This window comes from Corapipo altera, unplaced genomic scaffold (assembly GCF_003945725.1).
Source record: "Corapipo altera isolate COAL_440 unplaced genomic scaffold, ASM394572v1 61411, whole genome shotgun sequence".
In the NCBI taxonomy this organism is placed as follows: Eukaryota; Metazoa; Chordata; class Aves; order Passeriformes; family Pipridae; genus Corapipo; species Corapipo altera.
The window spans coordinates 5742251-5767553 of record NW_020884875.1 but is presented as its reverse complement, the minus strand read 5'-3'; the positions used below and the strand labels follow the sequence as shown (position 1 = coordinate 5767553).

At 37.0% G+C, this 25303-nt stretch overlaps 1 protein-coding gene across 2 annotated transcripts in view; it reads left to right on the top strand.

Moving 5' to 3' along the window:
• Window positions 1-25303, top strand: part of IL6ST (interleukin 6 signal transducer) — a 31184-nt gene that overhangs the window by 361 nt on the left and 5520 nt on the right. Inside the window, exons 1-14 of one of the 2 annotated variants that reach the window (XM_027634482.1) lie at window positions 162-316; window positions 6618-6698; window positions 7258-7569; window positions 9053-9185; window positions 10474-10634; window positions 10971-11122; window positions 13512-13671; window positions 18224-18306; window positions 19577-19796; window positions 21023-21199; window positions 21900-21998; window positions 22551-22697; window positions 23654-23794; window positions 24813-24909. In XM_027634482.1, the coding sequence (XP_027490283.1) occupies window positions 6632-6698; window positions 7258-7569; window positions 9053-9185; window positions 10474-10634; window positions 10971-11122; window positions 13512-13671; window positions 18224-18306; window positions 19577-19796; window positions 21023-21199; window positions 21900-21998; window positions 22551-22697; window positions 23654-23794; window positions 24813-24909 (1949 nt within the window). In that variant the 5' untranslated portion in view covers window positions 162-316; window positions 6618-6631. Of the gene's footprint in view, window positions 1-161; window positions 317-6617; window positions 6699-7257; window positions 7570-9052; window positions 9186-10473; window positions 10635-10970; window positions 11123-13511; window positions 13672-18223; window positions 18307-19576; window positions 19797-21022; window positions 21200-21899; window positions 21999-22550; window positions 22698-23653; window positions 23795-24812; window positions 24910-25303 lie in introns of those variants that run through there. The other variant, XM_027634480.1, reaches the window with a different exon arrangement.

The following is a 25303-nucleotide window of genomic DNA, read 5'->3' as shown; positions in this document are numbered from 1 at the left end:
AGCTGCCCGGCGGTGACGCTCCGAACGCGACACGGCCTCGCCCGGGGCCGCTGCGTGCGTCGAGTCCCCCGTGGAGTCGGTGCCGGGGGGTCCCGTCCGCGGGAGGAGGTCAGGCCGAAGGGTATCTGTGCTCTCCCCCCGGTGCGGAGTGGGGAGTGCCGGCGCCCTGCGCTGACAGTGGGGCCGCGACTGTCGGGCACTCTCGGCTCCCTGATAAGCTCGGCCGCGCTATCGGCGGGCATTGCCCTGATGGAAAGATTTGCGTTTTGTTGCCTTCAGCACAAGAGGTTTGCTCTTGTTGCCTGTGGATGAGAAGGTAGGAAACTACTGGCCTTGAAAGAGACGCACGCTTGTTTTTACTGCTGGTCCAGTAGTGATTCCCTGAGGAATTAGGGAGGAGCGGGTGGGTGCAGTGGTCAGTCTCGGTCCTCTGGTAATTTCCAGCGTGCTCCGGATCTCCAGTCATCCCTGTAGTAGGGTTCGGATGCTTTCCCTAGGGAAAACAGGCGTCATTATTTTCTTCTCTCAGATGATGAAACTGAGGCACAAAGGAAAGCGGTCTGCCAAGTGTGTTGGCAGTGCAGAGGAGAATAAATACCAGTCTCAGTTTTCATCCTTGTGTTAGGCTGACTAGGAGTTTGCCAGCTGGTGGCTTCTTGTTACTTCTGAGGCATTTCTGAAGGAGAAACCTGGGAGTAGAATTATGTGGGATTATAATTTTGTCATTGGTGATCTGTCCTGTCACTAGGAGGGGGGAAAAGGGGGGATCCACAACTTGAAGCAATTGGATACTTTTGGGAGTTAATGGTCTTTTTTCTTTCACTCTCTTTTTTATAAAAACATAAAATTTCTCTTCTTATATACTGTTACTTTCAGAGGAATATTTATGTAAAAGATATCTCTAGAGCATCTAACTTCTGAACTCAAAAGATTTTTAATCTGTTATGTTGATGTATCACAATAAGAATGTAAGAGTGGGTGACGAAATTTTGAGATTAATTCCTAGAATTTGAGCCCTAGAAGTAATTATTTGAATCTTGTTTATGTGTCTAGAAATGTGATATCTTCAAGTAAACCAAATATGTAAACAGTTTTGGCTGTGGGGGGAAGAGACATGCACATCCATGAGTACATAAAATGCAGATGTGCCGTTTCCTGTGCTGCTTGTCTGGAGGATTAGCACTAGCACAATTACATGAAAATAAATAAACTTGGCCATTTTTTTAGTAATTTTTTTTTTATTAGCGAGAACTGTCTAAATTAGAGAACCAGCATTGGTGGTGATTAGTTTGGAAGGTTTGACTTCAAGATGAGTGCATGGAATGCTAAAACATTATTTTGTATAAATTAGATTGATTTTTGGACTAAAGCTGCTCATTAGCTTTGAAAAAATCCTGAAGTATTTAATAGAGAAATTATTTACAGTTTTAAGAAAATACCAGGAAGAACTTAATTATTGCAAGCAAATATTTGGTTCCTGTAATTACATATTTCAATAATTTTAATCTGTGTCCCTTTTTTGTTTTTTTCTTATTTTCTCTTCATTTTTTATTCCGAGTGTTATACTAAAACCCCAGAGGTAGGGAGAAACCTCCTTCTAGAGGCAAAGGAATGAGTAATATAGAGAAAATACATACTTATAGACTGAAAGGGATAGAGTTAATCACTTTCTCATAGAGAGATTTTAAATATGAGAATGAATTTCAGAATATTCTGTACCTATAAGGAATATTATGTAATATTTTCAAATGCTTCTCTTAGAGGTGTTTGGGTTTTTTTTGGCCTCATAAATATTTCCAAGAAGGAAGTAAGCTTGGAGGAAGGAAGGAAGCTTGCAGATGAAATACTCTTAATTAGAAAGCAGTTACTGTTGGAGTAATCAAAATTCCTTCAGAATAGCTACAGCTTTTAGATGGGCTTTAAGTATCTGTCTGGCTTATTGTAAAACCTCAAGCTGTAGCTGCTTTGTGCAGTATCGCTGACCCTATCTGCCTGAGCTTTGTGGATTCTTAGTGAGAGGTTACCACTTGAAGCACTAAACTTGGCTCTTAATTTTTTTGAGGAATTTCTGTAAATCCATTTGCCAGCAACCTTTGGTCTTCCATGATTTACGTGGTGATGAGCCTTAACAGACTGAACACCTTCCTGTGGTGGTTGTGGTGTTATCTGAACTTCCTGACTTGCAAGCCGGCTTTGCTGGCAAGTACATGTTTTGGCTACAGTCTCTTAAGATGACATTGTCATTTGCAGGTCATTTGGAAAGTAATTGTCGCCTCTCTGAAACGGAGAGGTGATAATTCGTTACATGACATCTGTATTCATTTTGGGGTAGTTCTCATGATTTATGAAATAAGATTAATTTTTAAGACTTCTCTCTTGCTCAGAGTAAGTAATAATACCTGTTTTGGATGAATGCCTGACACTTCTTCAAAAACAGGTCACAGGTTAATTATAAAACGCAACACTGTTGCTACTTTGTGCATATGATGCTTGGCTTTAGGGTCGTTCTTAGTTTTTCACAGGAAGTATCAGCTTAAGGTTCAGGCATGAAGGCTTAGTGCTTTCCTTTCAAAATGGTTTCAGGATGTGAAGAAGAATAATGGAAGTTCCATATGATTTAGAGTTTAAATGGGATGATCTCATAGCATATAAGTTTTGTAAGTCTGTCTTTACTGAAGTAATCAGAACGTTTTAACAGGTTTTCTTCCTCTATGAGATTGTTTATGTTGTGAGTTAAGGACTGTTACCGACAGCATTTCTAAATTGGCTGTGTTGTTTTTACTCTGTAGTATATGGATGCACTTTGATCCCTTGCCGCTTAGGCAGACTAAACTGAGAATAACTTGACAAACTTCAAGCATCAGTTTCTTTTGCTGTCTCCCTTTTGTCTTCACCTACTGATGCACAAAAACTGCATAGTGTACATAAGTGTTGATTTGGCTTTTTGGTTTTTTGGGGTATTTTTTTATGAAACGCATCTGAACTGACTAGGTGCTTCAATGTTAGTTCAGCATCAGGTTCAATTTGCACCTTAGATTCCTAATACACTATACCAGCTTTGGGCTCTGCATAATGAGTGAAAGAAACTATTGAGTTTTCTGTTGTCTAAACTAACGGCTTAGTCTGACTTAAAGTAGTTGATGGTTAACAATTAGTGATTAACATTTCTGTTGAATGGTGGCACTGTCTTTTAAAGTTTGGGTTGGCTTATGTGCAGGGTTTCTTTGCTTTAGCATTTTTACATGCTCAGATAAGGAAATGCTACTTTGCAGAGAAGTATCTTCATCATTCTAATGTGAAGTATGGGTCCTTGTTTTGTTAGTTACAAGCCCCACCATTTTTTTTTTTCGGTTTTTTTACAGCTTTCATGTAGGCTAAATGGATGGAGGTGTCTAGTGTAATTCTGGTTCTTTCCCCTAGAACTAAATTATTAAAGTAGCATACATTAGAAGGGATTGTAATAGACCCTTTGTGGGCTGGGAGGTGTGTAGCTTCAGTCTTCTTCAAACTGTATTGATCGGCAGAGGAGGGGAGAAGTAAAATAAGTCAGAATAGCCTAAAGCAGATATATGCTGAATTGTAGCATGATTTTGACACTACAGTTGCAACTGCTTGGCTCCCATACTGTAGGTGGGTGGGCTTGCCACTTAACTCTCCTTTGCAGATGATGGAGCATGAGTCTCGGTTCTCTTGCGTTTTAGGAGCTGAATGCAGTACCACAATTAAGTACCATAACCTATGGAGAGTTCATTGCTCCCTCAGAACAGGTGCTAAATTTCCAAAGTGCAAGGTAGTGTAGAGATTTGGACTTAAGCCTCTCAGGTGTGAATTAATCTGTTCAGGACAACTGAAATGTAGTATTCCAAGCCTGGAAAACAGTTGAATACAGAAATGGCATTTATTTTAAAGGATAGTAATTTCATTTAAATTTCCTATGAAAAACATCATCCTGTAGGACAAAATCTGTGATAATTCCCTGTTATTGTTTACTTCTGATCACTGTTGCTTTTTATTTATTTTCAGTTGCTTTGCAGTTTTTTTTTACTGACCTGAGCCATACTTAATAACTGCTGGTGTGAAAATCATTGAATAGTTTCGTGGAAATATTGTTTAATCCGAGTAAATAATGACCAAAAAGAAAAGCAGTAACTTTGTAATGATGTTATACTTAGTTTAGCTGACACTGCCATTATTCTAATGTGGTGTACCAGATGACACCAAATGGGAGACAACCGTTGTATTGAACATAAATTTAAAAATTTTCCTTTTTACCTTTTTACATGTTTTGTTCTTTCCCCTTCAGTGTGGAAGGTGTTTCTGCTGTTGTTTTGTGACTGTTGGCAATGAGCAGTGAAGTGGAGCTGCTGCTTCTTTCCACCTACCTTGTAGTTGCCCTCAGGATTCTGATGAATTTCAGATCTTCCCCAACTCAAATTGTCCTACTTAAATAGTTTTAAATGAGTCTTGCTTAAAGTGACAGAGCCTGAGGTCTATCCATAATAGAACTCAACAAACTTTAGGTAGCAAGCAGTATTCTGATAAGTGTTAGTGTAAGTCAAGATCCTCGAGTAGATTCCTATGTGCTGGTTTAGTGACTTGAACTAAAACTCTTCAGAGTTTGGTTGGATTTACCATGCAAATTTATACAAATTCTTGAAATTAATTGGGATTTTAAAATGCAGAAAGGCATGTGTGGGTAGAAACCTTATTTTTCAGATATTGGAGATATTACGTCCAAAATAAGCAAAAATCAATTGGTGTAGTTATTTTACTGTACACTTGTAATAAATATCCTAAGATGTATTGCATTTAAAGCTGTATAATGGTTCTGTATCCAGCCCAGTGAGAGTACTTGAGTGGAACATAGGAAAAATGAATAGCTTTTTCATTCTCAATTCTGTAAAACTATGGTCTGATGATAAATATCTTGTTATTTAGTCAAAAAACAAACCAGCAAACTTCTAGTGACAAATATAAATGCTCGTTAATATGATTAATAATGTCAAGTCTTTCAATCAACAGTGCTTCTAGTATGAAGGTTCTCTGTAGGAAATATTGGTGGGCTTTGAGTAATGGACTTGCAAGAATAGGTGCAAGTAAAGATACTACTGGGTGATTCCAGTGGGTTTTATTTTAGTTCTTACTGAAAGACATCTAGGTTGGTAAACCCTACAAAGATGCTGCTATAAATGTTTGAGATTGGCTTCCATTTTGTTGTTGTTCTTGTGAATAGGGATTTTCCTTACATTACATTGTTCATCCTGATTTGGAAAAAAAAAAAAAAAAGCTTGTGTTGATGTATGAGGTTTTGGCTTGGTGTGGGTATATCCATGCTTAAATGTGTCTAGTTTTACTGATCTGTGTGAAATGCCTTGTGTCCTTCTGTCACAGTTAAAGAGTAAATTACATGCAATCAAAGCAAAGGAGTGTTTATTATCATAAATGGCAGTTTCTTTTTTCTTCTGATAATAGTAAATGTAGCTTATAAATTTTCCTGTCTAGAAAATACTGTGAAATACCTTTAAACATTTTAGTGAGTTGCCTTTTACACAGGGATAAAGCTCAGAATACTAGTTTCCAAAGAAGCTGTCAGGTTAGTGAAAAATAAAACTGCAGAAACCAGATTGCTATATAGGTAATCTCATCTCAAATCTTAGTAAACCTAGAAAGTCTATGTTTAGTTTCTAGCTGTATGAACAGCATGAAGACTGCTTCTAGAAATCAGCTAGTGTACTAAGTATCCTATTTAACTAAGCCAATCTACCTGTTCTTGTAAAGGTATGTAATTACAGCTAAAAATAAATAGCTCATATGCTTAGTAAGAATGGTCGCTTGCTTTTAGTAGTTTGGGGCTGCTTTACAACTGCAAGTTGAGAAAACCAGAACAGATTTTGTAGCTTCAAAACAACTGGGGTGGGAGCTGCTGTGTGAATGCTTTAGTTCCCCTAAACTGTTTTATAGATTTGTCAAAACTGAGAATGAGTGAGCTCTGCTGAAATATAAAAATAAATAAGATGTTATAAAAAGCTTCCCAACTTCTGAGGAATTATGAACTCCCTTGTAAGGTTTTAAAGAAATAATTATTGCTTTTTCTATAGTAGACAACAGTTTTTGATATGGAACCTACTTTAAGTCGCTCTTGTGAATGAGATACGTGGTTTTGTGATGAGTTGTTCTGAACCTTGTCCAAAACCCTTGAAAGCTAGGTGAGTATGGTAACCATAACCAGTTTCATAGGGATATATTTTAAAACCTGAATCCACAGTGTTATGCTCTGTATTCTAACTGAACCTCCAATGGAAGTACCAGTGAAGTTTGTTTTCATATACAACATGAAAACCTTAAACTTATACATTTTTTAAATTTGTACCTGATGAGGCTTTAAACTGCATCAGTTGTCTTAAGTAGACATTTAATTTTGTTTTAACAGTGAGGGAAATTAAAACAATATACCCATTCTTTCTTTAGAGTGAGAAGATACAAACTCTTTCAGGAAAGTAAATATGCATAGGTGAGAAATGATCTTAAAGCAAATGCAAATCTGAATTTGACATTGATCTAATCTAAAGAGTAATAGTTTAAATTTAAATATATATATGTATATCTCTCTGTTACAGGAATTCCATGCAGCATGTTTTCTGGGTGGAACTGGGTGGCCTATGGATTCTATCTGCTGCTGAATATTTGTTCTCTTGAAGGTAAGAGTTTTGTTTTTCAAACACAAGAGACTTGTAGAACTTCTTAAATCAGATATTTGAAGAACATACTTGTTTTTGTCTAGATATTTGTGGGATGGGGACAGAAAGCAAGGTGTGTTAGAACACCTGCTGTTCTTCTAATGCTAGTCCACCACAACAAAGGTCCACACTTACCCTGATTTTTCTGTTTTAACTTTCTTAACAGGAAATACCTTTTTATTGCAAGAGTAACTTCAAGAGTAATAACTTCTTCCTTCAAAACATATAAACATTCAACCTTAGACTCTCCTCTCTCTAAATGCCCTTGTTTATGAATAGAGCTTTTCTTGCTTGGTAAAATGCTTTTGCAAAGCCTAAGGAACACTGCACTGGTTTTGCCCCTTAGATCTGCTTGGTGGTTTACTAATGCATTTCAGTTTTACAACTATCAAGTACTACTTAACTTCCTGCTTAGACATGTGTAGTATTTTTAACATTACACTAGCAGTGTATCAGCAGTATTGATTATGGAATGCTCTGTAGTTTTTAAAAAAGGTGAAATTCTTTTTTTTCTTTTTAGCTTCAGGTGGACTTGTGCAGTCATGTGGTCACATCATCCCGGAATCTCCTGTATTGGCCCTTGGTTCCAATTTCACAGCATTATGCATTCTGAATGAGAGTTGTCTTGACTTTGGCAATATCTATGCTAGTCAGATTATCTGGAAAATTAAAAATAGAGTGGTACCTAAAGAACAATATCGTGAAATAAACAGAACGGTTTCCAGTGTCACATTTAATGACACTTCTTCGCTAGCTACTCCTCTGACATGCAACATTTTAGCAGATGGACAGATTGAACAGAACATTTATGGAATTACAGTTACAGTAGGCTGTGAGTACCATTTTTTTTCATGTTACTCTGGTCTTTTGAGAAATAGGGGAAAATGAAAACAATGGAAAGTGTGCATTCCTTGATACACTTATTTTCATTCCCTCAGTTCCTGGATAATTGTAGAAAAATAGTGTCAAATTACATGACAGCAAAGCTGGTAAATATGCACTGAATAAAGTTTTCTAAAAAGTGGAAAATACTCAGCATTTTCAGTGTTTGAATAGGATGAAACCAGAACAACAGAAAAACCTTCAAGCAGGAAGATTTGAATTACAGAACTAAGATGTGGATTTAACAGAAATAGATCCTAGGAAATTTACTTTTCCTTACTTCTTCTGTGTCAGTGTTGATTTTGAATTTTGAAATTAATGTTTTCTTCACTAATGGATTGAGAAATACTTAGTCCATCTGTGTCACTATAGCTAACCTGAACTACCTTAAGGATGGAACATATTACTTGTATTACTTTACCTCTAAACATAAGGAAATACTTGTAACTTATTATAAACTTCCCTTGTTCTAGAATGATAGTACTTGTGTAGTTCTGAGCAAATGTTCCTTGAGACAAGACTGAGGTCTTCAGAAAGTGGCATGAAAAACTTAATGTGCTACTTCTTAATTACCTGGTATTCTGCTTATGGAATAAGTGTTCAAATGTCCTAAATATTGTATGATATGGCTGATTAATTATGTTGTCTCCTGGTGTTGGCAAAAGGTACTGCAGTTGTTGAATGGTCCACTGGCTTGAGTTCACAATTTAAACTAATGTGGTTCTAGCATGACTTACAAAGTACTTTCACAGAAAAGTAATGTTTCCTGTTTTAACTTCTGAGGAGTAAATATTTCACTGGAAAAGATGTGACAGATAAAACATATGTAAAGGTGAGGACAGATAAATTATGACAAACTGAAGGACAGTACAGATGACATTCTACAGTTGTAACTCACATTATGCATCTTGACATGCATTTGTATTTAAAGCTATTGTATTTTGATTTCAGTTAAAGAAGAACTAAATAAGGAAGCTAACAACAGGTTTGAGAAGAATACAATATAAGTTTAAGAAGGAAAGCAGATAGTTTTGCTGCACTCTGAAGAAGTTTCTTACACAGTACAGTGCACTGATGAAGATCCCTAATCTTCTCGCATGCATTTGCAGCTAAAGCATCCTGTATGAAGTAAAATATATTTAGATGAGAATTGGTTGATATCAGATTTTCTGCTTCAGAATGAGAAATCTTTGTCATTCCTTGCTGGCGAGTGCTTGTTCCTTATACAGCCTACTGTTTTTCAAAGCAACTGGTTAAGCTTCTTGACTTTGATTGCTGGATCATACCTTAGCACTCTTTTGCCACCTCCTTTAGAAATAAAATTGAGTAAATACTTCTGATGTTCACTGAAATTGCCCTAATGGAACACTTTGAATGATTCTTACTGGGTTGAAGTGTGTGTATAGATTAATTGTAGCTAACTTTCTGTACAGTGCCCCCAGAGAAGCCCAAGAACTTAAGTTGCATTGTGCATCAGGTGTCAAAACTCACATATCCTATGACTTGTACCTGGAACCCTGGAAGGCATACATTCCTGGATACTCAGTTCAGATTAAGATACAGGTGGTAAGTAACCCTCTATAGAATATCTGAATAGTTGTGAAGAATATTTGTAGGCTAAGCCAAACTTCCTTGAAATTCCTTGATGCTTTGGAAAAGTTCTTAACATTTAAGGCCAGTTTTCTGAAGCATTGTTATCTGTCTGGTTTGAGGGGAAAGGGAAGAGTTAAAGAAGTTGTCATTGAAAATAATTCTAAGTCAGACATGAAATTTGTCGCTGCACTTGTTTTAGAGTAACAGCAATCTCATGGTTTTCCATTCTTCAAATACATGATAAGTGTGGCTTGACTACAATATGTCTAATAAAAGGTGGCTGTACCCAAATTATATATTTTTCATTTTTCTGAGTTGACTGTTCTGTCCCATTCTAAACAAGTAGAAGAGATCCCTGCCCATTGTAGGAGGATCAGACTAGGTAACCTTTACAGGTCCCTTCCACTCCAGACCATTCTATGATTCTAAGTAGAGAAACCAATATATAGTGACTGAATTTTGCAGAGGTATTATCTACTCTGCACTTCATAAGAATCGTGGACAAACACTATTCTGAATTGATCCTAACATAAAAGCTTCAGCAAAGTATTTCTACTGTGAAAGCAAATTAAGTATTTTTCAAACTCTTCAAATGGTCTCTTGTAGTTTAAAATGGAATGAGCAGAATTGTTGCTCTGCTCTGGAAATAAGAGTGACTGCCTTCAGCTTTCCATCTACCCAGTTCTGCTAAAGTGTTGTGGTAACAGTTGTGGTAGAAAGTATGCACAGATAGAAAACCTTAGTGCTTTGCAAATCTCCTGATGCCCTAGAATTATCTACTGTTAATGTAGCAGAGGTGGTGAACAGAAATTGTGTTGCACCTCTAACACTGTACTCTTGATGGCTATATAGGTAGTACTGACTACATTCTTTAATGCATAAATATGCTTCTATTTAGTAACCATGTTGCTTTTGATTAGTTGTATCAGTTCTTGATCTTTATCTTTTTAAGCTAAATCAGGTTTTTATACAGCTTTAATTAAAATACTGTGGCTTGTGCTTTTGAAGGTATGTGACTGGAAGCCAAGAGATTTTATTCTGGTTTCAGTTCTAATGCAATTATGCATTTGTGGCTGAACAAGCCATTCTCATATGTTTACGTTTTCTTCTCACCCATCTGCTTACAGAGATAAGACATGGGGGTGGTAGAGGGGAAACATACAAAATAAACCGATTGATCGCTCTGATCTACTTTAAAATATTCTCTAAAGCAAACCAAACTTACTGCTTTGTACCTTGTTTTTCCTTCTCTTTTATTTAGGCCACGAGAGAATTTTCCTGACTGTGTACCAAAAGATGTAAACAATTCTTGTACAATTCCTGATGTTCAGTTCTTTGTTAACCTGGAGATCTGGGTAGAAGCAGCAAATGCTCTTGGGAAGGCTGAATCTGATCCCCTTGTTCTTGATCCCATTGATATTGGTAACTATATGCCTGTTAAAGCTTTAATAGTGCATTACTGCTTCTGTGAATATTGGTGAGTTAGTATGTTAATGTATCTTCACTATAAAAATTAACACTGCAAAAATGTTGTTGACTAGAATTTGAACTGTGCTGGGCAAAGGTAGGGGCAGAGAGATTTCATCACAATTCAGATAGCAAGTTCGTGTTGAGTAGTCTGCTTTAGAAGATAACGTGAAGTAGCAGGCATTTGAGCTTCTGAAAGGCTTTAATGGTAGTGTTGCAATAGAGTGTACCAGCTCCTAAAATCATTGTAAAATACAGCTGTGGAGCTGACTCTGACTTCTCCTCTTCTAGTTCAACCACTGCCTCCCCACAATGTAACAGTCAGCTCAGGAATACTGCCAACTGTCCTGAAGCTTTCCTGGGAGAATCGTATTTCATCTGCTGTGATGAAGCTGAAATTCAATATTCGCTATAGGATCACTGGTGACACAAACTGGATGGAGGTAATACCATTTATGTCCCTTGCCACTCTTGTGTTACCCAGCCATCTGTCAAGCTGCAGAAGTTCCCTCAATGTTGCAGTTCAGAGCATTCACTTTTATTTCTTTACACCTTATATGCCTACCCATGGTAGTTTATCTGGCCTGTTCATGAGGGCTGTGAACTAGCAGTTTATTGGCACACTGTGAGTACAGTGACATTCTCTTATCTTCATGGGCCTCTCTGCTGTCCTCCCTATCACAGTGCAGTATGTTTATTTTGAATTTTTTTTCTGCATATGCAACATACAGAACATTCAGAAGTTTCTGCTTCCCATGCACTGCGAAAACAGTGATCTAAATGTCATTTAGAGCTTGGGTAAACACTCTACCATTCTGGAATGCTTTTTTGAATTTACTGTACCTGCATTAGAGCTGCAATAACCCCAAGCAGTGGTACAGCCTTGGGGCAGAGTGGTTAGAAAGCTGCTTGGCAGAAAAGGACCTGGGAGTGCTGATCGACAGCAGCTGAACATGAGCCAGCAGTGTACCCAGGTGGCCAAGAAGGCCAATGGCATCTTAGCTTGGGTCTGAAATAATATGGCCAGCAGGACCAGGATAGTGAGTGTCTCCTCACCAGCCTCTCCACTCAGCACTGGTGAGGCTGCACCTTGAATCTTGTGTTTAGTTCTTGGCCCCTCGTTACAAGAAACACATTGAGGTGCTGGAGAGTGTCCAGAGAAGGGCAGTGAAGCTGGTGAAGGGTACTCAGCCTGGAGAAAAGGAGGCTCAGGGGAGACCATATCACGCTCTACAACTACCAAAAAAGAGGTTGTAGCGAGGTCAGCGTAAGTCTCTTCTCCTGAGTAAGAAGTGTTAGGACAAGAGGAAATGGCTTCGAGTTGTGCTGGGGCAGTTTAGATTGGATGTGAGGAAGAATTTTTTCATGGAAAGGGTTGTCAAGCATTGGCACAGGCTGCCCAGGGAAGTTGTAGAGTCACCATCCATGGAACTGTTTGGAAAGTGTCCAGATGTGGCATTAGGGACACGGTTCGGTAGTGGACTTAGCAGTGATAGGTATATGGTTAGCCTCAATGATCTCTTCCATTCTCAATGATTATGTGATTCTGTAAATCTGGCTGCCGTGCATTCCTTCCTTAAGTGTGTTGCAGTCAAGGAACAGCGAGAGAGTAAGTGGGGTTTTTTTCTTCTTTTTAATAGCTTCTCAGTTTTTCCTTACTTTAGGCCTCTATCAGAGCAGCAGTATTCCAGAAATGCTCTTTTTTTTCCAAGATCTTGTTTCGGTGCAGAGGCCTGAAAATATTCTGAATTCCATGACTGTTTGGAAGGAAATCTGCTTCTAACTTTACCAAAATACTATATTTGAAGCAGGTGGCATAACTCAGCTGCCCTTGTGACTAATGTGGCTTTAGATCACCTGTATTGATATTTTAAAGAGCACTGACCTGCACAGTGTAGTCTGCAGCTCCAGGATCTGTGGATATTTTGTCTTTATAGGACAATAGGGCAAGTTCTTTTAACTTGTCTTGGCCCTTTTAACATGTGCACAAGACCATTGAAACAGTAACTTTTAAATTAGCTGAACTTGCTTAGCTGTGGTAAATTTTGACTATCTTGGTAATTCTTTGCTCTCAAGATTCACCTCTGAAGTGTCCTGCATTTATGTTTTATCTACAGTTATTCCTCTTGCAGGATTCCTCACTATAAAAACATTGTTGCAAATGGAGTAACATGTGACAGAGTCAGTGTGTGTGTATGTACCTACTTGTGTCTATTTACATCACACCTGTTTCCGTACATAGACAGTAAGATTATTTTTCTGGCATTCAGTTGCTCACCTAACATAAACAAAAGAGCCTATAAACTAATTTATTAGCAAAAGTATAAACTACTTCAGAATTATTTTCACTGTCAGTTAAAAAACACTGTTCTGTGTCAGTGAAAGCAATGATCCTAGACTCTTCAGATTTATGGAAGGTTTCTAGCAATCAATAATTTTGCAATCAATTATTAAGCAGATAACCTAGCGAAGTTCTGAAATGTGAGACAGGGTATTACAGATCAGTAAGTAGCAGAATTAGAATTATATGAGAAGGAAGGAGAGAGAGAGATATAAGCTAAAATAACAGAATATGAGAGGTTGTCCTGAGGTGGGTGCTTAACTATTCTAGTGCATGTATGTTGTTATACCTGGTAAAGACACACAACTCTGACTGAATCTTTGTCAAACAGTGGTGGAGAATTGAAGCTTTTGGAAATAAGAAGGGAGGAAAACTGTTGTTTGTTATAGGCATGTATGCAGTGGGGAGCCCTATTGAATTACAGTTGTAGCACACAACTCAGCTTTACAGTATTTTGATCAGTGCCTTTAAAATCTTTCTTCCATGTATAGATTCCTTCTGAAGATACAGCTTCCCCAAGAACTTCATTCAGTGTTCAAGGGCTCCAGCCCTTCACAGAGTATGTCTTTTCCATTCGTTGCATGAAGGAAGATGGAGTGGGCTACTGGAGTGACTGGAGTGAAGAAAAGACTGGAATCACTACTGAAGATAGTAAGTAATATATGAAAGTAGGTCACTGACTTTCAAAGTATGTGAGTTTTCAGCATTTTGGCAATAGCCAGCTGAAGTTGTGTATCCTCACTTGAGTTTCTTGATTAGACATGCAACAAAGCTCTCCTGAGTTACTTTCAGCACTGACTGACTTGACCCATGCATTCCAAGGAGCATAAGAATAGTTTCCCATTGAGCCAATCTAGCGGTGCTTCCTGAAAACAGCTGGAATGGGAGGTAGGGAAGAAGCTTTCTTCACAGAAAACTTCTGTGTCTTCTAGAGGAAGTCTTCTAGAGGAGATGTAGGCTTTATGCTTGTTTTTTTATTCTGAAGGTTATCCTCTGTAACAGAAGTTATTCTGCCTATTAGGAAGTGTTTTATTGGTAGACCTACTGCCTTAGTTTGTGAACAACATGACGTTTAGGACACCAGTAGATAAAGTTGTAGTTGAACAAGCATCAACAATTATGAAACAGAAGATTTTACTCACATAGGATGCATAGACTTCTTCACAAACTTAGTAAAACAATGATACAAAATAATGTGCATATAGTACGTGTAGCCTCTTATGCACCAAAGCATCTAAATAAAACATTCTGATTTACTTTTAACTTTTCCTAAGGTTTTCTGCATCTGTAACACTTTCTTCTTATTAGTCATTTACAGCTGTCTCTGCTCTGTCTTGTACTCACTGTTTACATTATACACATAGTAATCAAGAGTCCTGCTGCTCATCACTGATATAGTTTTCACTGTGAGAGGCATAAGAAAGGGAATGCCATCTATAAAAGTCATCTCAGTTTAAGCAAGATTGAGTTAGTGTGGAAGATAGTTTTATTTTGTTTATAATTAATCACAAAATTCAGTGTTTCCTTGGTGTTCCTTCTTGATGATGTACCATTGGAGTTGTTGTTTTATAGATTTGACTTGTAATATCCCATTCCTTTCAGTAGGGGTGAACACTGCTTGCTATGGTCATAATTTAACGAGGAAAAGTTCTTACCAACTTCATACTTAAGCTCTTTGGGGTCAGTATTTGAATCGTGTTTAGTCTTGCACAAAAGGAATTTGCAAGCAGGATACATACAATTTCAAAGTGTAAACTTTAAAGTATAAAAATACACAAAAGGTAGCAAACGACTAGGTTTAAAGTTCACAACCCTGTTTAAAAAAAGAAGCTGCTTAAGAATATCAGTCAAACCTCAACTTTCAGTGCTTTGTGGAACAAATCCTCAGCATTGTAAAACTGTTGCCATACAGTAAATCTGTTCATGCTACAACCAGCTCGCCAACTTGCCTGGCCTTTCAACTACTTGCAGTGCTTCAGTCAGCTGTTATGACATTATCTGTTTACATTGAACTGCATGTTCTGCAGGTGTGCTACCTCAGCCTGGTCATATTCATATTCCTTCAGGACAGTGGCACAGAGAGTGCACTCACTGTCTTCTAAGATGTGTGCCCACTGCATTCCACAGCACATTTTTTAACTTCATTGATTGCTCTGAGTTGCTCATGAACACACTCACTGCTTGAAATGTACCATGGCATTAAAGTAACTACAACTTGCTGTGTTATGAATTCAATAGACTTCTCAATTCATGGAAATCACTGCAATACGTCCCCACTAGAGTGGCTCTCCCTCAAGCTTGTGCTTGAGTACAGAGATTGTACCTTCCGTCACTGAGTTGTGCTAAAAACATTAGTTGAGTATATTTAGCATTTTTTATTACTGATGTTGTTTAGCTGTTTTGTTTTGCATCATTTAATGACTTAGCAATTGTGTCAAGCAACTAGAAACTCGTATGATGTATAAAGTTGCACAACAATGACTGAGCAGTAAAATCACACCCATGCATTTGTTACTGTGTAAAATCCTCTTATCAAATAGTAATTTCTTACATTTTTCCATTAACAGAACAAAATTACATGCAGCATATATTGAAACACAACCTAGACCTATGCATTTGGCCTTTTAATTTGCTTTCAGTATAAAACCTCCACACTCATCAAGAACTTAGCTTTCTGTGGTCTGTTTTTGTTTTGTCATTCATCTTAGTAACCTGCATAGTTTGAACTGGAACTAATTCAACATCTTTAATAGATGTTTGAAATGTTTTTGAACCTGTATTGGTGTCAGAACACCCTACATTGTCTGGTTTGTGGCTAAAGGTAAAATGAATTAATTTCAGTGTGCAGTACGCTGTTGAATACCTGTGTCATTAGTTGTGATACATTGTAAATGAAAATACAGTGGTAGAAAATACAGTGGTAGAAAAGCATTTTAACTTATTGACATAACTAGCCTTCCTAATGACAATAGGATAGTCACACTTTTCCTACATTGCTTACTAATCAGATAGCACTTTATGCTATTATAGGAATAAGTTGACAGTAGGATAATTTCCTATTCTGAGTTCACTTATGGACAACTTAAGAGGTGTGGTCACCTCTTGCAAATGCCTAGATACCCTCAAAAATTTATAGGATAGTGGGATAACTTTAATTGGAAAGGAGGTTGTGAAGTCCATAGTTTCGTGATTGTTTTTCTACCCAGTGTCAAGCTTAGACAAGGGACTCTAGGTTGCAATTTTGGCAAAACTAAACCAAAACTTTGTTAATATATTTTTATTTTTGAATTGCAAAGACTAAACGAGAAACAAGCAGACACTGGACACTTAAGTTACTTATATGGTTGTTATTGCCCTCAGTCAAATTAGAAAATTGACTTCTGAATACTGTACTTTGTCTATGACTGTTAGACCCACATCCCAGAAGGTTCCACATCTGCTTGCCCTCTGCATTCAAAGGTTTGGTGTTTGTCTCAGTAGCAAGCTACCAAGATACAGGCATGTTTACCCTCCTGTTTTGAGGAAGGTACAGTTCTCTATTTTTCATATGGTTTTATCTAAGTGTTATGTTTCCAAGCGTTAAATATTGTAACTAATCAAGTGAAGTTTCAATAGAATCTTTAAATGGAAATGCACAAATGCAGAATTACAGTGTTAGAGTAATGCAAGCATTCTGACAATTTTGAAATCTTTTGGCAGTTATTTTACTACATAATCCTTACGAGGAGACAGCTGCTTTTTGTCTCCAAATAGTGACTCTAGCCAAAGGTCTTCATATCCAGCAGAATAGATTTGTTGCATAGTTATGTAAGTTACAATAATATGCATTGTGATTTCTTGGGATTCTAGAATTAGTAAATTGCCCTCAAAGGGATTTTATTTTAAAAGTTTGTTTGGTTTCCTCATGAATCATCAGTGGTAGCAGCACTAGGAATCACTTGCTGATTTCTGACTTTAAAGGGAATTAAATAATGTGTGGATTTTATCTTGTTTTTCTAGGAACGTGGTTATTAGTATCAGTTAGAAACTCATTCTAGAGTTGTGAGGAATGAAACTACTTTAGCTTGGTCCAGTTTCCATTTCTCTTCTACTTTGATAGCCTGCAAAATTGGCTTTCTTTCTGGCCTATGCTGATCCTACCCCACATGGAGCCAGTGTACAGACTTTCTGTTTGTGTACTTAATAGTCAGTAGGGATCTATTCCTGCTTTCCATTGCTGCAAATACTTTGTGATAGCAGTTTAGCTTCTAGTCAACCTGATTGATTTTTTTTTTTTTAATGGGCTTTAGCCTTTCCTGCTTGCGCCTTCCTAGTCTTTTTTCTGTAATATCCTGTGTATTCCATAATGCCTTCCAAGGCGTGCTGTCTTCTAAGCAGTCTGTTTGCTCCAAAGTGTCAGAGCATGCCTTTAAACAAAGCTAAACTGCTATAGGTTCCATTGTTAAAACAGATCAGAAATCCTTCCTTCCTTATTTATCCTGACTGAGTTTGCAATAATGAGTTCTAATTGAATGAATTTGTCATCTTAGATTGGCACAATAAGAAAAATATTTTGGTAATTTTTGTTTAAACAAAGTGGAATTTTTGTGCATAATGGCATTGCTTCAATTGCAAAATTTACTTTCTCTGGGGGAGATATAGTAAAATATTATTTCAGTATTCTAGTAGCTGCCTTTGAACTCCTAATGATAGTATGGCTTCATTTTCTGTATTTCTGCGTCAGGCTGAGCAATGAGGATTTCAGGACTGCCTGCCTGTTTAGACTGCATTGCTATTCTGCTGTAGTGACTGGCTTTGCAAAAATACTGCTGATATTGATTAACTTATTTTAGCTTTAGAACATGTCTTATTTTAGCTTTAGAACAACAGTGTTATAGTAGCAAATGAACATGATCCATATTAGGCAAGATGTACAGTTGCTTTGTTTTCATGTGAACCAAATGCAGGTACTCAGGTGAGGTTAAGAACTCCTTTTGCCTCAGTTCCTGGTTCTCCTTCCCTCATAATGTAAATCATAAGAAACAAGGTGCACACTATATACTTAACACTGAGGGGTTTTTGAGGTAAAACAGATAAAACCTCATAATGATTAATATACAAAATATAAAAGTCATATCTATTTAAAGCATATGATAATCAAAGTATAAATTTAAACAGATTAAATAAAAATATTTCTACTATTAAGCATTGTTTCTTTCATCAGAACCATCTAAAGGACCACCCATATGGAGGATCATTGATGCATCTCACTCACCGGCTTCCTGGACTGTGCATCTGATGTGGAAGGTAAAGCAACGTGATAAACTGCAGAAATTGAGCATTCTTCTGAAAACATGAGTTTTTAAGTAGAGAAATGTGCCCTGACAACCTTGAGTAGGGTGGTGGGATAGTACAGGTTTTATTGATATGAGAAGTTACTTTAGTGTTCTTATTATAATAATGAGTTATGAGAAGTTAAAAGTGGAGATGTAAAGACCATCAGTTAACTGACACACAACTGTGATCCAGAGTATACAGAATACACTTTCAGATTCCTGACTTGTCCTTAAGGAGTCTGTGAATTTGGAACTTCTACTTGAACAAAGCAAACCTTCATGTAATGTCTTCTGCTGTAACTTAAAGCTTTGGTAGCACTCTCTGGACAGTGAAACCCCAGCTGCAAAATCCAGTAAGCCTAGAAATCCTGCACAGGTCAGGCTTATTAAATACAGCACTCTATGTTTGCATACAGTAGGCTGCTGCATCCAATTGGATGATTGGTCCAGCTGAGACAGGGAATGTAATTATGGTCAGTCCCCATCCCCTGCTTTCTTTTGGTCCGTAAACTGTGTCCCAGCTATCTTTTTGTTATTAATTTTGTTATTAATCTGCCTATTGCTAGGCGGATTGTGTGAAGTTACATGTAAATCAATATGGCATCATTTTCTGACACCACTTGTGACAATGCTGATAGGCACGTGGTCCTGGACAAGGCCAGGAGTTGGACTTCAATGATCCATGAAGGTCTCTTCCATCTCAGGATATTCTGTGATTCTGCTTCTGACATTATTTAGCTTAGAATGGAAAAATCGCTACTTCTTTGCAGTTTCAACAATTTTCTCTTAATTTTTGTGGAAACTGATAGTGTTACACAGAAACATAGTATTTTTCTGTGTTGTTACATGACACAAACAAGTATTTTTGCCATGCATAATGAAATTACTTGGGGTGTTTTGCTTCAGATTCAGCACAGATTAAGATGTGAGACTCCTTTTATGTCATTGTGTTGTAAAGTCACATAAAACAGAGGTTTTATCAACATATGTTATGCAATCTTTACAGAATAGCTTTTATTAAGTCACTAGGTGAGATTGTGATCCAAGAAAAATAGTATTTAAATGAAAAATAGTTTTAGAATTTACTGTTTTGCAGAAATGAACAAGGATTATTTACGCTTGTCTTAAATACACAGGTATTTGATCTATGTAACTTTTTTTGTTTTCAGAGTTTTAAATTGCGCCTCAAAGACAGTAAGGTATATGTCATGTTAGTTTAATCAAAAATGTGTTTCTGACAGGCAGTGAAGCCTTCTGAAGCCAATGGAGTAATCTTGCAGTATGAACTGACTGTCAGAGATAAATCATCTCTCTCCAGTCCACTGAAGAAATTCAATGTTACCAGCACCAACCTTACGTTACAGCTGCCAAATGGAACTTATGAAGTGACTGTGATTGCCCGTAACAGGGTTGGGGCATCTCCTCCATCAGTTTTACTTATCCCAGCAAGTAATTCAAAAGGTTAGTGTCCTGGTAATGTCTATGTCAAATAAATCTCCATGGCTTTTGTTACAAAAAATCTTCAGTGTTGTAAAATTATACCTCTTACATGGACACGTAATTAAAGCATTACTGAATGTATCTAGAGTCTCACATGTTTATAACTGTTCTACCATTTGTATACCAGGGAACATGTGGATTTACGTACTCACAGGGTCATTTAAAGCTATGTGTGTGTTTTACTGGGATTTGATCCTTAGAACTGCTGTACCCTATATTCCCTGTTGTTTTTTTCTTAGCACAGCAGGCATTTTTGTGTCCTTATTGAAAAAGAAATCAAAGTGTTGCAGAAGCAAACATTCTTTACTTCATGTATATATAGTTTTACCATTGCTCTTCTTTTAACTTCCTGATCTTCTTCCCGCCTCTTTCTTTGCTTTTCCCAGTCTCACTCTCCCACATTTTCAGTATCTTGCCTGGTTGCTTTGTCATATGCTTCCACTGTTTCCTTACTGTTCATGTTCCTTTTCATGTTCTTTTTATTATGCAGTAATAATAACTACAGGCTGGTTTCTCCTTACTTCCAGCCTTCTCTTTGACAGCCCAAACATTACCAAGAGGGGAAGCAAAAAAAACTTTTACGGGTAGATGCTGCTTTTAGAGTAAACACAAGGGAGAGTCACTGGTTCTAAAACCATTAGATAATTAGTTAAGGGTATGATTCAAATAAAGTAGCACTGCAGACAGAAGTAAGCACTTAGTAAGGTGTAAGTATATAGTGTATATATAAGGTATACAAGTATATAACATATATACTGTATACTTTATATATATTTATACTATATGTAAGGTATAAATCTTAGTAAGGTACTTAATTTTGACTGTTTTATACCCTTTAAATTCCCATTTTAAATTTGATTTCTCTCTGAAATAGACCCTTTCTTTTGGAAGCAAGAAATACAGCGTCTGTGTACATGCAATGGGGCAGCTTACTGTGTTGGAGAACAGAGAAGCGGAGTCTAATTTCCGATATTCATATAGCCTCATGCTGCTTACTTTGAATCTCTGATACAAAGATTCAGGTGTAAACCTCCAAATTTCAGAAAATGGTTTTTACAAAGGTTCTGTCAGTTTGCCACCATCACAATAACCCAAAAGTATCAACATGTGACAGAATATCTCTTATAATGAATATCTAGTGGAAGAACTGTCCATATTGATCACTTTTCTGTTTTCTTTCATTACAGCTCCTGTGAAGAATCTTAGAACATTGCCTAAATATGACAAGTTGTGGGTAGGGTGGACTGCTCCTAACAATTATGTTCTTAAATATGTGGTTGAATGGTGTCTGGTGTCCAGCCGCTCAGACTGCATCATAGAATGGCAGATTGCACAAGGAGATGTTCAAGGAATAGACTTAAAAGGTATTCAGCTCATAAGTGTACAGAAGTTTTACAGTGGGATGCTGTAAAAACATAGTGAGTATTCTCAAGGTGAAGAACATCCTCATGCTGATTAGAGTTTTGTGGTAGAACAGGAAACTGAGTTAGTGCTGAGAGGGTTTCTTTTAGTTTATCATAGGTATATTTTTGTCGAACATATAACTGTATCTGATCTTGCATTTGGAAATTTATATCATGTAACAGCAAGGGGGTTTATCTGCATTTTGGTTTTAGTCTTTTCATTCTTGGAAACCATTAAAATAGTGAACAGGCTTAGTTCCTTCAAAATCAAACTCTCTGATCCTTCTTCAGTTCAAATATTGAAACTTGATCAGCTTTGCTGCTCTTTTCAGATTATGATCAGTAACTCAAATCAATAATTTTGGGAGCTAGTGCTGTAGACAGATGAAGGCTTTTTATTTCAAATAAATTAGAAAAAGACCACTGACTTCTTTGAAGTCTGTTTATTAAATTTAACATTTGAATGTGAATTCAGTTCCTCTAGTTAATATTTTGGAGCTATATGTCAATGAGCTCTAGAAAATACTCAGCTACCTTAGATAGAAGTGCATCTAATTAAAAAGACAAAACTCAGAAGTCTGTTGTATCTGAAGTAAATGAGAAGGATGGTGGGCAATTTGACTGTCTGAATAAACAACACCTTTTAATTTCCTTTCATTAGGTATAAAGCCGTTCAAGTGTTACTTGATAACTGTGTACCCTCTATATGCTGATGGTCAGGGAAGTGGACAGTCTGTGAAGGCTTATCTGAAGCAAGATCGTAAGTACGAAATCATCATCTTGGAGCATATAAACTGACCTTGTTGACAGAAAAATGAGGCCTTTGCTTCAATGTGGACTACGTAGTGAAAAACAGTCTAATACTTCTGACATAACTGATCTAGTCTCTTCTGTTTGTATCTATCCATTCTGCTTATTTACAGTATTCAGGAGTTAAATAGATGTCTGTGGCTGATGTTTTCTGTTTTTCCAACCTTTATCAGATAATTTGACATGAGTTTATTTTATTAGTATAGTGATATTTATATGCTGATTTATTTAAATTTCACGTATAAAACCAAGACTAATTAACTTCAGTTGAAGATTTCATGTGATGTGGTGATTATTCTTTTTCATATCTGTTTTCCTGAAGGTTTCTTTTTTAAAACGTCTTTGTAGTTTTTATATTGTCGGAAAACAGTGCTTTTCAAAAGAGTTAGTCCAACTATTCAGTTGAAGTTTTTATGCAATAGCAATTCAGTACTCGTTGATACACTTGCTTCTGTGGATGCAAGGCTGCCGAACAGGAACTAATCTTCATCTGCCGTTACAGGTCCTTCAAAAGGACCTACTGTTCAGACAAAAAAAGTAGGAAAAGCTGAAGCTGTTTTGACATGGAACCATCTCACAGTGGATGAACAAAATGGATTTATCAGAAATTACACCATACTTTACAAAACTATTGATGGAAATGAAACAGGTACCAAAAAACAGAAGTGGTTTGTGGCATTGAAGTGTTTCATCTGTCTCTTTCCTAACCTTTGTTTCTGGAAAAAAAAGATAAAGAATCAAGTGTGGTTGACAGTCTCTTCTGATAACGTAAAGCTGATGTCTGGGTCATAGTTCTCCATCTAGAACAGAAACGTCCCTAGCAGAGAATTCAGAACATTCAGTCTGTGTATAGCAGGGTACTGTGTTTAGTTTCTGAAAGCTGATTTGTGGATATTGTGCTCCCATATTTCTGTCTAAATACAGAGTGAGATGGTGGTATATCAAGATGATGATAGACCATTCCAAGATATAAAAGGAGTTGACTACATTTAACTATCATAAAACCTTAAAAAAGGGTGATGGGGAAGAGTTTAATAGTCCTTCTGGAGCTATAGATCACTATAGTACTGATATAAATCATTTTGTTTTTAGTACATCTTAGTTTTCAGTAATGTATATGACCTGCAGGCATGAGACAGGGAGCTAGCACTATCAGAATTTCCTTCCTAGATTTGTTTAAATTAGAAGGGCCAAGTACTTACGCATACCCTATGTCTTATCATATTTAACCATGGGTTTTTTTCTAGTCATAACCAGCTATTTCTAATTAGCTATGTATTTGGCCTACTAGACACCTTTAAGCCTCAGCTTTACTACTAGTTTAGTTTATTGGTGCATTCTGGGGAAAAAATCTCAGGGGAAATTAAACTAAATATAAAATAATATCAAAGAAGACTGATTTAAAACATTTAAACAGAAACAAATGAATGTCAGCATTTCTTGTACAGGTTTGTAGTCTTTCTGTGTGTTGTGTTTTCTGTGCAACCACACATTCTGCTAAAACTGTCTTGTACATCTGAAGTCTTGAATGTCTTAATGCTGCTGGTTTTTTGGAGATCTAATAAATGTTACAGAAAACTAGTATAAATTTCTCCCTCTCTTCAGTTGTGACAGTGGATCCTTCCAAAACAGAGTATACCCTTTCCTCTCTAACCAGTGACACACTGTATACTGTGCGGATGATGGCATCCACAGATAATGGAAGCAGGAGTGGTCCTGATTTCACATTTACTACACAAAAATTTGGTAAGGAAGAGTGGCAAGTCTCCTGAGTAGCTCTTATGTTGTCAAGCATGCTGATTTCGATGTGTTTTGTGTATACTTTAGGTTATAGTATTGTTTTGCCCTGACTTTTCATGAGTCATTAGGATTTACTCAGTGTTCTTGTCTCTTCTGGTGTTCAGTGGCACCTACCCTGGTCAGAGTCTTTGTTCTAATCTGAAGATAGGTTGGCCTTTATTACCCTGATTCGGGTGTCCTAAGAAGCTTGGATCTTGATCTGCTGATCTAGGTTCTAGTCAGCATATGCCATTCTTACAGCCCTTCCTCAGGTTCTGCATGCTCCTTCATATTACTATTAAAGTTTGCTACGATTCTCTACAGAGACTCATTTTGAATACTTAAATTTGAATAGTTAAATTTATTGTATGTTCAGCTTTAGAGCGCTTCTTATTTGTAATGGTCAGAGCAACATTATTAACTGAATTTAGATGTGGAAGATACTTCTTTAGATTTAGCAGAGGTATTATTTTCTGTATAGTGTTGCTCTTCCCTAAGCATTCTCTAAGGTTTACTTAAGAATATGTGTGACATTGGAAGGAATACGTAATAGTAGTGCAGACTTAAGTGTTTGCAGGCAGAGGTTATTTTCATGTACAGAATAAACTCATGGATGAGTAGTTACTTTACCTGCATTACTTATTTGACCACGGCTGTGTAATGGCAGCCAACAGGCCACTGAAACCCCTGGATGGCAGACAAATTGACATAGACATTACTGTCATACCTGCCCAAACCGCAAAATTATTTGCTCTGTCAGTATTACAACTTCTAGATCAACCCATGGTTTTTGTTGATGCAAGGCATTATATTTTTAGGCCAGAGCTCCTTATGTTTTCACTAATAAATAAGCTCTTTTCCTTCTGAATGTGAAACTTGAGAATTGAGTGTTGAAGGTGTGTTCAATTTCAGGTTTTCCCTGATCCTCTGCTGAGTTCCTTAAATGTCCAAGTGGGCTATAACTGCTTCTCTTCATCTTCTTCAGGGAAAGGAGAAATAGAAGCCATAGTTGTACCTGTGTGTCTAGCATTCCTGCTGATTGTGCTCCTTGCAGTTCTGTTTTGCTTCAACAAACGTGACTTGTAAGTATAAATGAAGTCTTTCTCTTATACTTCCTATATTTCTGAGCATAATAGAAATGTTAATTCAATACCAGACAAGTAAGTATTCTACAGGTAGTTCAGAAAAAAAAATGTAAACCACGCATACAGTGATTGGCATTAAAAACTTTTGTGTTTTCCTTGAGAAATCAGGGCCTCTTCTTCTACTGATTTCTTACTGTTAACTGCACACATACAGAATGTTCCGTGACTCAATCCTGTACGTAAATTCCTGCTTTTCTTGCTAGAGTTGGTTAGGATTAGGTTTGTTAGGTTTTGATCAGGGTATACTGTCTGTGTTTTCTCAGTCATCATATGAGTGGAATGATGGACCCTAGTTTGTGAAGCACAGGAGGTCTATTTGTTAGCTCTATTC